The 12,439-nt window shown below is 41.1% G+C and overlaps 1 protein-coding gene across 2 annotated transcripts in view; it reads right to left on the bottom strand.

The window, feature by feature from the left end:
- Positions 1-396: 396 nt before the first annotated feature.
- LOC104862564 (neuroendocrine protein 7B2) overlaps positions 397-12,439 on the bottom strand; it is a 43,307-nt gene continuing 31,264 nt past the window's right edge. The window contains exons 4-6 of one of the 2 annotated variants that reach the window (XM_010624616.3): positions 10,831-10,943; positions 4,429-4,482; positions 397-1,053 (exon numbers count right to left, since the gene is read on the bottom strand). In XM_010624616.3, the coding sequence (XP_010622918.1) occupies positions 958-1,053; positions 4,429-4,482; positions 10,831-10,943 (263 nt within the window). In that variant the 3' untranslated portion in view covers positions 397-957. The remainder of the gene's footprint in view (positions 1,054-4,428; positions 4,483-10,830; positions 10,944-12,439) is intronic. The other variant, XM_010624617.2, reaches the window with a different exon arrangement.

The following is a 12,439-nucleotide window of genomic DNA, read 5'->3' as shown; positions in this document are numbered from 1 at the left end:
TCCTAAAAATATCATAACATGCAACAGCTAAATGGCACTGCTCAGACCTCTGTAATTAACTGGTCAATTTCTTAAAAAGTCAATTTGAGTCAGGATACAAAGATGACCCTCACACATATATTTCATTTATGTCTCTTATATCCTTTAAGTTCTTTAAAATCTATAATATTCCCTCACCCAAACCATTTATTCATTAAAAAAAGCTAGGTCATCTGCCCTGTAAAGTCTTCCCATCTGAGTTTTGCTGATTCTATCCAATAGCATGTTGATCATTCTCAGTTCTACCACCTGTAGAGTTGGGATAATACCTGCCTTGCTATAAGATCAGATAAGAACATGTATGCCAGATTGTTCTAGTAAATAAGGAAATTATTTTCTATAATGTTCAAAAAACAAACCACATTCACACACTGATGCTTGCATAAACATTTACTAAGATACAGCCAAGACAGATGTGTCAAGTCCTCCCTGGGGGCACAGGCTTCTTTATTGGTGTATAACAGGACCCAAGGGCTCGATGCACTGCATAATCAAATTCAAATGCCAGCTTTTTTTGCCAAAGCACAGCCCTAAACACCATTTAAACTGCAAGAAATATGAGCATTTCATAGTCTTGCTTTTTACTGTACTTAACATATACTTTGTTTTTTTGGTACCAGTGATTGAACTCGGGCCCTTGTGTTTACAAAGCAGGTGGAAGAACCACTGAGCTAAATCCCCAGCCTTTGACATATACATTTTAATGCTAATGTTCATTGCAGAAAGACAAAAATAAAACCAAAAGAGCTCTTATTCTAACTTAGCAGAAAGCTGAGCCATCAGTGTAAAGGACAATGTGAATACAGCTGCTTTTCATCCATAATTAACTACTACGTGAGAAGCTGCCCATTGCGGGGGCTTTGGTGACACATGCACATTAATGGTGAGGGGCATGAGTTTCCACCCAGTATCTTCTCTTTACTCTGGGTCCTTTTCCTCATCTGAAAAATGGGGGACAGACTTCTTTGCAACAACATTGTCCAGCCTCTGTCCTTGTAGATATGGATTGACACTCTGAAAAAAATGATGGTTTGGTGTTTATATGTGAACATCAAATACAGACACCTCACAAAAGAAGTAAAAGGGAGCTGTTTCTTACCTATTCGGTTAAGGACAAGGTAACAGTGTTACATGCCAGCTACCAAAAGATTACCTAGTGCACTGACTGATGCTTCAGTAGCTCATGAATATGAGTCAGTAATTGTGTCATTCATACAACCATAGAATTCTTTATCAAAGGCAATATGGCCTTTAAAAAATATTATTTGGGATATAAAGATTTGGGGTAAACCAGCTAAACTAAGCTCTTGCTACTTAGATACCACACTCCACAGAAAAGAAAACTGTTATCCTATGTCCCTATTTAGGTGGGAGAGGGGATGTGAAGAGCATTAAATTATTTTACAGGAAGAGTGTTTTAAAAGAGGTGACAGAGCAGGGCCAAATGAGAATTAGAATCTGAGAATTGGTCCCAGGTCATTCTGTGGCTATGGCTGTGACCGATGCAAGCATCCACTAAAGGGGTTCATTAAGGAAGGCTTGAGCCATCCTTCACACCCTCCCTCAGTCAAATTCAAAAGCTGAAGAAAAGGAGGACATTATCTGGAAGTCTACTTTGTTTCCATTCAAGACGCCATAAATCTCTTATTTGTGGTATTCCAAATGAGTCAGGGTTTTTCCATTCCTTCTTTAATACCTGCCTATTTTTTGAGGTTTGGATTTGAGCTACTAATTGAAGCTTTACAATATAGTGTTTAGCAAGCAGGAAAAAAAATTCAAAAGATTTGGAAGATATTTGTTTATTTAAGCTGCCGTCCAATAATGAAACAAAAATATAAAAAGAGGCTTCTGTGTGCCAACACCCCATAAACAGATGGAGGCAGTTTGTTCACAGGTGAGTCTCTCTTGCCCATGCATTTGACCTGCCAAACTCCTGGCTCCTGACTCCTTTAAAATGTTAGCAGAATTCTCCAAAAGAGAAAGGGTAGAATCTGAGCTTGGTATTTAAATGTCCTTCCACATTCTGACTGCTAAAAGCACGAATTATTAACAACATAACTCACGCTGAAGAAATCCACTATAAACAAGGTGACAATTACAAAAGTAGCATGTTATTTCCAAAGTACTCCAAACAATATTTTTGGTATTGGAGATTGTTACCTAGAGTGGTCTGGCCTATCCTGGGAGATCTGGGTAGGCAGAACAAATGTGGGCTGAAAGAGTATATTCAATATCATAAATATTTTTTTTCTATTTAGTGATAATATTCTAAAAATTCTATTAAAAGAGAATATGAGATCCTCCTATTTATTGAATATGAGATATAATGAGACAAAGTCCTTGTATCCAGATCCAGAAAATGTCAAAGTTTAGAGGTAAAGGAAAGACAATTAGTAGGGAGGGAAAGAAGCAGTTACTTGAACTTTTTGGATAAATGCTTAACTGTCAGGATTGAACCCAACACTTGGGAACAGAAATAATACTGAGCCTAGGTTTTCATTACATTCTAAAGAGCCCAAGGCACTTACATTTTTGTCTTCTCACTCAGGTGAGGACCAGTTAGCTTACACAGAGAACATTATTCCCTTTTCCCCGCTGGAAGAACCTTTGAGAATGGATCCTTGCTTGGTATCTCCTAGAAACCCTCAGCAGATGATTAGCCTCATTAAGGGAGGCCTTCATTTTTTAGAAAAGCAAGGCCATAATTTCTTTATATTGCTTCTTGTTCTTGAGGAGGTGGCTAAAGTCTTCCATCAAGATAAGGACACCCATCTGGTGTTGGGGGAGGCAACTGCTGTTTTCTGAGAGGCTCGTGGCTCAAGCTGTGAGAATGGGTCTCTATTGATGCCTGAGAATAGGAAGAATTTGATACCTTTGGGTCAGTGTGACCTTTATTTTCCTAAATTCTAAGCCTTCCCTACATGAAGGAAGTTGAGGCCAAAGTAAAGACCTTTATAATAAGTGCGTTAGCCAGAATTCTGAGTTTTGGTAATCACGGGTCTCATGGAAAAGCATCCTAGCTTGTGACCCAGTTGTTCACTGAGTCAGGACCCAAGGCATAGTGGGCCAGAAAGTAAAGACAAAGCTGCATGAAGTTATTCATTTGGGGTCAGTCATTGGTCTTATTTGGAAATGTCCCCTTTGTCCCTTGTGGAGATATACAAACCATCTTCCTGGTAAATTATATGTATTCTGAGCTCCTAGAATAGAATTTCTTGATGTTCTCTCAAAAACACATTACACTCTTCCTGTCACCATCTGCCATTGAAAACTGCAATCACCAACAAAAACCCCTAATAATCCTGTTCACTCTCCCAAGATCTGTTTCCAGACGTAACAACTCTCTGTTTCTCTCCTAAGAAATTGGCTGTTGGGCAGCACAGTGGCCAGAAGATTCATGTTGAGGCCTGAAATCCACACCTCATAAAGCCCTCTCTAAATATGGTGAAACTATTCACAACGGTCACAGTTAACTACTGTCCAGATTCTCAAATTTTGCCAGGTTTCAGGTACTTGCTATTCTAAACAGTATTCTCAGAGTAATTTACTGTGTAATAATGAGGATTCCCTCTCCCCCGGCGCCTCCAATATGGTCAGAAAAATGGCAAATGTCCAGGCCTTTCTGTCTATAAGATACCAGTGGATTGGCAGAATGGATACTGATCACTTATTAAGTCTTCATGCCATAAAAATGCATTGAGAACCCAAAGCAAATTTGGCGTTCAGCATTATATGATGAAACACCATATACATAGCAGCTAAATACAGAGCACTCAGAGGAAGGTTCCATTTCGGACAGCCCAGGGATGATCCGTAACTAATTCAGTAACTCAGCAGTCAGCAGACAAACATGACAGATCAGGGGGATTTTACGTCAGCATGGCTGAGCCAAGAGGAAAGATGTGTAGGAGAATAAGGTTTATTTGTCTCATCTTTTTGCTCCCATGTTCCTATACAATGACAGCTTGGGCCTTCAGTTCAACACTTCCTTACTCCTGTCTCGTGTTTTTATGTAATTGATGCAGATGTCTCAGTGGTTTTGTCCATGGCCCGCAGGCCCTTTGAAGGAAGACCTACCCGCCTGTACTTCCTAGATCTCCCACTCAAGTTGGGGGATCAATACACATCCTTAGATGGTAAGAAGGGATGGAATCACCACAGAACTGACCATTCCACTAAAAATTATGTGCTAACGTGCAGGGAAGTTATCCTAGAAGTTAAGGGCAGGCGTTTAACGTGTAGCCGCAGTCACACAGCACCTCCGCTCAGCCCTCAGCATTGCATGGGACAGGATCCTGCTTCTTTCCAGCAGCTGAGGGCTCCCACTTGCCAAATGCCACATCCACAAACATTAATTCTCCCCACGATAGCCCAGCCAGTGCACAATACCCTCCGCTTCCGCCTCTGTCCTCCCTTCATCTTCTCATAAAGGAGTTTCTTGTTCTACAGTGGGGAGAAAAGAAAACACATAAGCAGAAGTATGGATCAAATTTGGTGAATGTCTATTTTAAAAGCAATGCTTGGCATGTCCCTTGGATATTTGCATACACATATTTTGGAAACAAAGCTAGATGAAAGGAATGTCATGTCAGAAAGATAGACCACAAGTGCAGCTCTCATAAAGCCCTCTGCAGGGCCCTGAGGCACACAGTGTCATCAACAATCACATAAACAGGAAAATATGGCATTTTATAAAACACAAGGGAGCTGGAAACCCATCTCCTCACTTTGAACAGCCTTTGTTTAAAATGAATATTTTTATCTCAGTATCGAACTCCCTTTTTATGAACAGTGTACGTAAACTGCTCTCCAGAGCAGTGTCTGACCATTAACAACAATCTTTTGTGTAAATAAACAAGAACCTATAACTTCTACACCCCTCTCTTCTGGGGCTGAAGTCAATTCCCCCAGTCAAGACAATCGGAAAACCATTTGGTCTATAACATTTTTAATAGAATAAACCTTTTAAAAACTGCCAAAAAAACTTCTTGGCAGAAAGGCGAGTTATGTTAGGGGGAGGACAAGGGCTCTGTTACTGCAGTATGTATAAGTGTTTCCACGTACTGCTGCATTTCAAGCACACGACTTAAATGAGCTCTAGAATATTAGACACATGCTCAACACATTTCCCATCAACTGAGGTTATGAGACAGAACGCTTAACCTGAAGGCAGAATTGGGTGTTTCACTTGTGTTGTTTTATTTGGCATTTGTTAGTTTATTTGTTTGCTTTGTTTTTGGTACCAGGGATTGAACTCAGGACCTGTGTTTATGAGGTAGGTGGTGGCCCCACTGAGCTGAATCCCCAGCCCTATTTGATTTTTTTTTAACCAGAAGGGAAATAATGTATAAAAGAGGTGAGTTAGTTTCCTCTAAAGAAAATATATTGATATTGACTTAAAAAAAGAGAAATGATAGAGTTCTGGAGAGAAACAAGTTTATATAGCACTTGTATCTCTGAGTCATCATTATAAAAGTGGTTTTTTTCTTCTGTAATTATAGGTATGAAAGTGAAAGTGCCAAGTACAAAAGTGAACTTCATTATTTTCACAGTCATTAAAATCTACCACACCTGCAATTTGCCACACTTTTCCCTAACCTCAACTCTGCAGGGAGGCTGTGCCAGGAGGGAAGGGGCCTCCACTGCCCAACCTGACCACAGCTTTCCTTCTGCTCGGCTGAGGAACAAACAGATCAAGGGAATATCACAAGGGAGACAAGGCAGGCATGGGGATACTGCTGCTGGACTTGTTCCTTTCAGTCTGTGAACATAAACAATGTCTGGTGCACGGAGAACATTCTGCGTGTTGGTGTCAGAGCCAGGGGAGGGAGGCTGTGCAGAAAGAGGGCGAGAACAGTGGCCCTTCCTATGCACGGTCCTGTCCAGTTGCCCGAGCTGGCAGAATGCAGAAGGCCCTGGGAGCTGGTGCCATGGGGTACACTGCCAACCACCCCTGGCACAGTTTCTACTGGGCCACCAGCAGGGTAAAGGCAGAAGCATTTTAATCCCCTCTAGATTGAGGAGCAGATTACACCCATAAAAGCCTTCATTCAAAAAGAATTACAAAAGGTCTGGTAAGTTTTCGTTTCAAAGATGGTCCTGGCATTACCCTGAGAGCTAGGATTAGGATAAGCAGATCAGTGCTTCCCTGCCCACCACCCCGGGAAAGTGGCTGGGCATTCCTCATTAGCCGTGTTACTGTCTGCATTTAAACACAGGGGTTGGCAGGTATAGTGTGGGTTTAAAACACACAAAATAAATGATAAGAAACCAGTTATCTCTTCTGATACCCACTCAGTCATTGCTGATTCCCGGGGAAACACTGAGCCTGCTTTCCATGAGAGTGGCAGGTGTGAATTCACAAGGAGTGCTTCCCATTATGCCATTGAGATTTTGGACACCCTCCCAGTTCTGGGTTTCAAATTCCAATCCATTTAGGAACAGGGTGGGAAGAGTGGTGGGGAGCTTCTTGGATAAATATCTGATTATAGGGCTAGGGCAGGAAAAGTATAAGGATGAATGAAGTTGGAATATCTCACCGGAAAGTAAGGAAAGTGATCAAAAGTGATGGAGTCATGTCAGAGGGAAAGAAAAAGCAGTCTGAAGGGACTCTGATTGGCCAAATTAGGGCAGTGTGTACATCAAAATTAATAATAGCAGGAATTCATGAATCCAGACTGATACCAAATAAATAAGCACATTTATAGGTGCATGTGAGAAGTGGGGGACAGGGATAACCAGGGAAAACTCAGAAAGAATAGGAGAGTAAGAAAAGAAATCATTTTGCAACTATTCTAGTCATCATTGGTTCTGGTAAACATCATCTATGGATGCTAAATGTGTTGGTTAAAAGTTTAACAGGGAGCAGAATATCTATGCAGTCTTAAAGTATTTTCCTCCAGATATTCATTTCAATGAAGAAATGATGACTTTACACTGGAGAAATTCAGTGGACACGACTTTATAAAAGGAACAAAGTTAATGCCACCCACACAGGGCAAAATAACATGTGCTTACTCAGCACAAAATACTACGGAAAAAATATCAAAAAGCATAAGTATGCAGAAGCTTGCCATGTTTGACAGCAATTAGTTGTATATTTCAAAATAAGTGACAGAGAGGATTTTTGAATGTTCCCAAAATAGAAATGATCAATGTTTAAGATCATGGATATGCTAATTACCTTAATCTAAGCATTGCACATTGTATATGTAAATTAAAATGTCACAGGGCCAGGAATTTAGCTCAGTGGAACAGCCACCTGCCTCACAAGCACAGGGTCCTGAGTTCGAGCCTCAGTACCAAAAACAAAATAAATAAAATAAAATATCACATTGTACCCCATAAATATGGACAATGATTATGTGTCAACTAAAAGCAATTTTGCAAAATATAACTTAAGTTTAATCACACAGAAGTTTGAGACAAACCCAAAGAGTAGACTGCAGACTTGTTGAGGTCATGAAACACAAAGAATGTCAAAAAAGGGTCCTATTTTCCATTTCTCATATGGGTCAGGCTCTAGATATGATCAGCTATCTATGAAAAGGTGGGCAAAGCCATTGGAAAAGAGACACATGTGCCATTTGAGACAACTTTTTGAGGTCTACTACACAGGACACATTATGAGCAATGAGCCGCGAAAAGGTAATTTATTCAAATTTTAAAGAACTCTGGAGTCAAATGATTAGATTCAATTGCCAGCTCTGCCAATCCACCTCATGTTGCTGAGCAGGTTCTCAGCTCCAAAACCTGCATTTTCTCATCTATAATATGAGAATGATGTGGATGAGCAAACTGAATTAGATATTTGGAGTTAGTTATTTAGCATAGAATGCTGCACATGTTTAATAAACACTACTATTTACTATTGTATTCTGTAATGCAATTGTTATTATTCCTTGGTGTGTTCCCATTGCCTAACACAAAGCCCAGAAGGCATATGATGTGTATTTAATAAATGTGTCTCGATACATTAACAAAGAGGGAGACATGCAGGAAATGTGACAGACTGATATTTATGACATTTGAATCACTGCTAAAGATACAGCTCAGCTCTGGCTAATGTCAAAAGCAAAGCATTACTAGTAAATAGGGAAATAGGGATTTATGTGGGGTCCTGTTGTGAAAGATGATTGATTACTTTGTTAATTTAAAGAACGGTCGAGGTGGAGACAAATCTGAGATTACAATTCTATATAAACAAAAGGGAAAGTGTGTAGATCCCTGCTTAGAAAAATGAGACACACTCAATTCACACTCCTATGTGAAGACCAAGCAAATCTGTTTTACTACTATGTGGTGATGAGAAAATAAACAAGGAAACAAATTCAAACAAGCGCATAATTACAGATGATAAAAGGTGTGTAAACACTGCTCTGATCATTGATCTATGGCTGTTTTTTGCATGCGATTCCTAATTCTAATTGTTAACTCTGATTAGACAAAGAGTGGAGGTGAAATTCAAGTCATTATTCTGAAAAGGAAACACAAACAGAGAGGCATGGTGGATGGGCCTAACTGGAATGCTGAGGGTGAGTAGAGCTTGGTGAGAGAAATCTGTAAGGGTTTTCAGAAAGAGGTCAGAAAAGTTGGAAAGGGAGAAGTTTCTCTCTCCCCCACTCCACACCACCAACTGGGCTCTCTGCCCTTACTTGGATGTTTTCTCATGTCCATCCTCCAGTTAAGCTGGATCCATTCCCACCTGAGACTTGGGGCTGCCCTTATTAGTGCTTTGACTTCCTTGGTGGCCACAGTACCAATCAGGCACCATGGTCCCCAGCCCTGGGTCTCTCTTCCCCTTGGCTTCCATCTTTCCTAGCAATTGCGCCTGGACCTCACAGGAGAGCTGGAACCAGAAGCTGAGAAGACTCTCGTGCCAATTATCTCAACCACAAGATTGTCGCTCTTGGAAGACCAGTACCATGTCGCAATGAATATGGCACTGAGTGTACAGCACCATACCTGAGCTAAAGCAGGCTCAATATCTTCCATTTCCCTTCATACCTTGTTGAACAGGCTCAGTACCTTCTATTTGCTCTTTGCTTCAATACTTTAGTGATACTTTGCCCATCTCTTGAGATCCCTCCCAGTGCTCCCCTGTGATCTTCTGGTCTTTCCTTCCCTCTCTCTGCTCCTTTTCTTCCTCTCTTTCTCCCCATCTTCCTCTTCTCTCTCTTTAAAATGCTCTCCAAGGAAAAGTTAATTACCCTCTATTTTATATAGACCTAGAATCTCTCTTCTTTCCTCCTGCTATATTTATGTCAGATAACAATTCTAGTTAGGACTTCCTGCCTTGAAATGTCATGGATTCTTACTTTTCTTCACTATAATTATAGCCATCATAACAATTGCTTCCCATATTTTCTTCCTGTCCATAATTTCCTTCTCCTTTTATTTCATTTTTTTACATGCCATTAGGATAACTTTTACAGAAATCTTTCACAATCACAGGCTCTATTTAAAAAACTATAGGCATTTTTCTGTTCAATTCACCATGTGTTAAACTCTGTTAGTAGGCTTGAAAGTGTCTCCACAAACCAGTTCTTCCTAACATTTTCCTTGAAACAGCACAGAAGGAAAGAGGGGAAGGAGTCCCACTTTTCTCATATGGCTTCCACATTTAATGATATAGGCCTCACCACAGGGTCCTAGATACATCTCCATTCAGTTTGGCTCACTGTTACAGCCTGCTGGGATCTGCTTTTTGGGGGATGGGGGGGACCAGGGATCGAACTTAGGACCTTGCGCTTGGGAGGCAGGTGGCAGAACCACTAAGCCAAACCCCTGGCCCCATGCTGGGATCTTCTTGAATCTCAACTCTGTCACCCAATGTTACCCTTCCAACTTTGTGTCATCCTCTGAGAATCTGATAGCTACATGCTCCACATTTTTATTGTAAGCATGGATAAAAGTATGCAGTGGGGTGGTGCTAAGACATGCAGGACACGGTGTAAAATCTCCCTCCCTACTGACATTGATTCTTTAACAAGCTCCCTTTTGGTGATATTCTGTTGCCTAGGCTGGCTTGCTTTACTTCTTCCAATAGGAGATCGTAAAAGATTTTGTCAGACACGTTACTGAAGTCCAAATGCACCATGCTCGTTTCAGTCCCTCATCAAGCTTGCAAGTAAATGAATAATGCTGGAAAGTAAAAGAACACAACTAGTTGATAAGACTTGTTTTTAGCACACCTGTGCCAAATGGCCATTTCTCTTTCCCAGTCCTTATAAACAACTCCCTTAACTGACAGCTATCTATACACACTTGCCTGGGACTGACAGACAACAAAGCTCACTGGTTCACATGTAGAAACATTTTCTTTCCATGCAGCAGAATTTTACATATGTCTGTTTCTAATCTTTGACATCGTTTTTCCTTAATTCTCCATTAATCTAAAAGAAGATCATCTCCCATTAGTCCAGAGATCAAATCCTCGAGTGTTCTCTTTATCCTTTTCTTAAAAATCACTTGACAAAGTCCCTTGGGTGCATCAAGAACTGGTGAAATGTGAGGATGCATTATGACACGGGATGTGGGGTAGACCAGAGTTGAAGCCTCTGGAGACTGCAGATGGATGTGATCCAGTTAGGCTGTGCTTTCTTTGAATGGATTAGTGTTGCTGCCTAGACCCATGAGTGTGGTTTGGGATGATAGTCATTTAAAGTTCCTCTCAACTAGAGATTTCTGGAAAACTGAGCTTCTAAATATTTGTTCTTCTCTCCCTCCACCCACAGTGCCTCATCTCTGCCATCGATACCTTCAGAGAACCACATGCAGTTGTGGACTTACCCACTTGCCCAAGCCTGGGTAGTCATGCTCTGGATCAAAAAGGTGCTGGTGCAACTGGAATTCTCGACTGAACTCCGCTGTGTCAGGGGTGTTTTCTAGGCATCCATCATCTGCTGCAAACAGCCAAAGATTTTGAGGAATGGCCAAGGCGTTGATTGTTATGCTAAGCGTTAATTCATCAAATACATCTAGACATATACAAAAGGTAGAGTGTATTCTTGTCAGCCTTTCCAAGTCCCTGTCCCCTGGGGAACCAATCTCCCTGTCCAATGGGAGTGCTTATCCCAGCTCCCACTCTTGTAGCAGAGACCTGACTTGTTGGCTGTCCACTAAACCCCCTTCCTTTTCCTCCTTAGCATGAAATTAGGCTAATTTTCCCACCTTGCTTGGTGATCAGGTGAAGTCCTGCACCTGAGTTTGGTCCAACAGAATGTGGGCAGATACAATGTATTCCACTTCTAGGCCTGGCCCATAAAAACCTCCTATGGTGGTGCTCTGTTCTCTACTGACCTCCATCACCTGCTGCGTGGTTCCACCCAGGGCCAGGTGGATATCAGTGTAAGATGGGAGTTCAGGGTGCTGAACCAACCACCTTCCTTCCCCTCACCCAGCCGGGGCAGGGCTTCACACATAAGTGAGAGATAAATTTCTTTTGTGTTGAGCCGTTACATTTTATCCATTACATCAAACTTAACTAATCTACTTCCATTCTGCATCTTTCCCTCTGTTTACTCCTGGGTAAGCTCTTTAGAAAACACTTTCTTTAGCACCTTCGAGGAAGGGTACTATACAATAAGAATGGTAATCATCAGGGCTTGATGTTCTGTGTTGTAGTAGTAATGGCTTTCTCTTTGCAGTCAGACCAGAGCTCAAAGATCAAAGCTCAGGTTTAGTTCCTTGGGAAAGTTAATCTGCCTTCTTTATGGCTACTTATTCATCTATTGCAAATAAACACAGAGTTGCTGTGAGGAATAGAGAGGATCATACATGAAGCACCAGACATGAGAGTTTGCAATATGTTTTAGTCCCCTCCCCACCATCTCCCTTTACATGACGATTTATTGACTTCTCTTTGTGATAAAGTATATTTTCAACTCAAATCAAAGAAAGAAGGGCATCTCCTCTAGGGTACTGCTATTATTTAAGACCTAGGTAAAAGGTCTTACTAGGTAAAAGTGAGTCCTTTTTACCATGCTAATGTTCTTTAGACAACAGTTTTAAAAAGAGGGAGATCCTGGCACACTGCTCTCTTCTTGTAATCCTAGCTACTTGGGAGTCTGATGCAGGAGGACCACAATATTGAACCTACCTTAGGTAACTTAGCAACAAGATTCTCTCTCAAAATAAAAAACAAGTGAAAAAAATCAGTGAAAAGTGGGGACTTATTTTCAAGCCGCTTTTGGGATCTGTTCAGAATGCCAAGGTCTCCCATGTTAGCTTCAAGTTGCTAGGAGTGGCGAGACTGTGTGCTTAAGGCTGCTGGAAGCCTCCAGTACCATCTCAAGAGCAACACAACCTGACTAATTTTAAGTAGATTCCCTTTCAGTATTAACTTCTGAGCGTTCTTTATGTTCTTTATGTCACTTGAAAAAGTGACCACCCCCTGCCC

The sequence above is a fragment of the Fukomys damarensis genome, unplaced genomic scaffold (assembly GCF_012274545.1).
Source record: "Fukomys damarensis isolate Sample0158 unplaced genomic scaffold, DMR_v1.0_HiC HiC_scaffold_17, whole genome shotgun sequence".
Lineage (NCBI taxonomy): Eukaryota > Metazoa > Chordata > Mammalia > Rodentia > Bathyergidae > Fukomys > Fukomys damarensis.
The sequence above is the reverse complement of the archived record's forward strand: the minus strand, read 5'-3'. Positions and strand labels throughout refer to the sequence as shown.